Below are 3111 nucleotides of genomic sequence, written 5' to 3'. Positions count from 1 at the left end.
ATTTATATTATTTGTAATTAGTTTAATAATTATGCAGAATTTTATCACTCAAATTGTCATAATTTAAAACATTTATATATTTGTGTCAGGTAAGGGGTAATAGATCAATAGCTTTACTCCATGAGGACTGATTGTGCTTTTATGTTACTCCTAAAGGCCAATTCTGAAACAGAAAAACAGCATTTAGACAGTTTTTGAACTAAAATTAGCAAGAGGAAAGAAAGCAAAGGTTTGGGTCTAATCCCCAAAACAAATAAAGTCCCCATATGCACTGAATTCCCTGCTCATATTTATCTTCATTACCATCTTAGGCTTTTTCATTCCACACAAAACAGGAAGTGTGATTTTTTTTTCCTGTAATTTTTACAAACCTACAGAAGATGGTTACCTAAACTGGTAAAGAGAGTAGCTCAGTCCTGGATAGTCCCCTAGATAGATCCCACAGAGAAGGCAGTTGTTGGCTAAGCTAATGTCGATTATGGACAACACCTGCTATCCGCTGCATGAGACTGTGGAGGACCTGAGTCCTTCAACAGCAGGACGGAGTGCTATTGCAGGTCGTTATCTTTAGCAGTCAAACTGTACAATATCCAAACAGGATAAACACTGTCTAAAAATACATGTTCATCACTTCCACTGTTTGCTCTGTAGATAATCAAATATTATTGTTAACAATTATAATTCTACTCAACATTTTAACCATTTGTATATAGCATATTATTGTGGAATTTAAAAAAATTCTAATGATTTTATTAATCTATTTTTTCTTTCTACTTTTATTTTTCCAACATATAGTTTCACTATTCTTCCTTCGTAAAAACATATCCGACGGAGATCTCTTCCTGTTGTACCAGTGTGGGATTAAATAAAGTTTAATGATGTAATCTAATTTTAAACTGATGAAATGACCAATACACGAATTCAAAGTAACTTAATTATAAACGTATTGTAGAAATGAGTAGAAATGTATATTTAATTGTATTGTTTAACAAGAAAATGTCAGTTTAAAACATTTAAAAAATCCAACTAAAATCAGTAACTAAATATAAACTTTTACTTTATTTTCAGTATTTTTCAGTATTTAAGTTTGGCTGAGCATTTCTAACTTTGAACCACCAATACTGACTCAAATTGCTGAGTTCAAACTCAGAGAAGGTACCCACACCCACAAGAGGCTTAATATTCAAATGAACTAACTGCTTGACAACCATGAGTCATTATTCAAAGCAAATCAAGAAAATATATATATGTATATATATACACAAACACACAACACTAGAGTCAAGCAGTGAAAGTACTGAAACACTTAATTTTAGGAGTTCCAGCTTACAGCCACTGACATTTGGCCAAAAAGCAGCTATGGTTAAGGAAGTGGAGAGTTTCCTGCCAGAACTTTCCAGACTAACTGTTTAATCTATTCCTGTTTATGTGAACATTGTCAGCTCTGGATATTTACTTGTAATTTTCTTTTGATGGGTGTTATTAGCGATGATTAGCGTTTTGACTGCACTGGGATGCAGTAGCCAGTGAACTGGGATGCAATATGATGATGCTGAGCCTGGTGGAGCTATAGTCTGTTTGCCTGTCTAAGAGCTGTAGTGCTGTTAAACTGTTAGATTTATCCATATTACACATTTCACGGAGCCAGAGCTATAATTCGTGTATCATTAATTAATGAAAATCTATAGTAAATTGAGGGCACAGAGTGTGTGGAGTTAACGAGTTACACTGTTTCCTCCACCAACTCATGTGTGTTTGCAGGCACCGAAATAACCTCAGTTTTATGAAAAGGTATCCGACGGGGATCATTGTTTTGACATAGCATGTGTGGACAAACATGTTGCCTCGCTGTTTACCTCGTTTTTGAGGGGTTATTTTAGATTTTAACGCATTTAGAAGAAAAATGTCGGAGAAAAGACACGAATCGGTGCCTCACGGCGCGGCGGACTGGGCAGGTTTAAAGGCTTCCAAAACAAATTGCAGAAAACTAATAAAGTTTATAAAGCTTCCCTATAAAGAGAAAGTTCTTCTCTATCGATTCGATTTGAAATTTTTATCTACTTTTACCTTCAGATATTGTTTTAACGTAGTTTATTAAGAGGAGAAAACACAAGAGCCAAGGTCTTCTCGCTGCAGCTGTGAGCTGCAGGCAGGGTTGAGTCTCCACGGTTCTCGTGTTGTATTTAAGTTCCAGTCACTGTGCGGAGATTTCTATCGTCTCATCGACAAACACCACTCTGTTAACGACATGGCAGAAGTCGCTCCCGCAGCAGCCCCAGCACCGGCCGCCGAGGCGGCTCCAGCAAAGGCCCCGGCCAAGAAGAAGAAGGCATCAGCAAGCAAGACTATCAAGAAGTCTGGCCCGTCCGCTAGCGAGCTCATCGTAAAAGCTGTGAACGAGTCCAAAGAACGTAAAGGACTCTCTCTGGCTGCTATTAAGAAGGATCTCGTCGCTCGCGGTTACGACGTAGAGCATAACTCTGCTCACGTCAGGCGCGCTTTGAAAAGCCTGGTGCAGAAAGGCGCTCTGGTCCACACCACCGGAACCGGGGCATCCGGTTCTTTCAAGGCAGCAAAGCCAGCGGAGAAGCCCAAGAAGGCAGCCAAAAAGCCCGCTGCTAAAGTAAAGAAGCCGGCGGCAAAGAAGGCAACTGCAGCTAAGAAACCAGCCACCGCCAAGAAGCCCAAAGCAGCAAAAGCCACCCCGAAGAAGGCAAAGAAGCCCACGGCAGCTGCAAAGAAGGCTGTGGCCAAGAAGGCAAAGAGCCCCAAGGTGAAGAAGACAGCCGCGCCCAAGAAAGCAGCGACCCCCAAAAAGCCTGCAAAGAAGGCTGCAAAGCCTAAAGCTGCTAAGGCCAAGAAGGCTACACCAAAGAAGAAGTAAACCACTCGCTTCTTCTTCGCAACAAAAGGCTCTTTTTAGAGCCACCAGCTGTTTCTCTGAGAGATCCTCCGGTTGCTCATCGGACTCCTTTATGCTTCATGTTGGCTTTATCACAGACTGTAATTGGACTGGTTCCTGTCCCACCTGCCTCTGGACTGTAAATATCCACGAAGAATTACCCTATTGGTGTTTGTTTGTGTTGTGGTTTTTTTTTTTTTTTTTTTTTT

General features: G+C 40.2%; 1 protein-coding gene across 1 annotated transcript; it reads left to right on the top strand.

Moving 5' to 3' along the window:
- Positions 1 to 2207: 2207 nt before the first annotated feature.
- LOC102204009 (histone H1.10-like) lies at positions 2208 to 3105 on the top strand. Its single transcript, XM_005734166.1, has one exon. It carries the CDS (start codon positions 2249 to 2251, stop codon positions 2882 to 2884), a length of 636 nt encoding a protein of 211 aa, XP_005734223.1. The 5' UTR covers positions 2208 to 2248; the 3' UTR covers positions 2885 to 3105.
- Positions 3106 to 3111: the final 6 nt, after the last annotated feature.

Source organism: Pundamilia nyererei, unplaced genomic scaffold, assembly GCF_000239375.1.
Source record: "Pundamilia nyererei isolate P.nyererei 1_Seehausen unplaced genomic scaffold, PunNye1.0 scaffold00057, whole genome shotgun sequence".
Taxonomy (NCBI): Eukaryota; Metazoa; Chordata; class Actinopteri; order Cichliformes; family Cichlidae; genus Pundamilia; species Pundamilia nyererei.
This window is presented reverse-complemented; position numbering and strand designations above follow the sequence as displayed.

Bases quoted from the DNA above. Each gene is read 5' to 3' on its own strand.
- LOC102204009 (XM_005734166.1), top strand. From the start codon at position 2,249: ATGGCAGAAGTCGCTCCCGCAGCAGCCCCAGCACCGGCCGCCGAGGCG.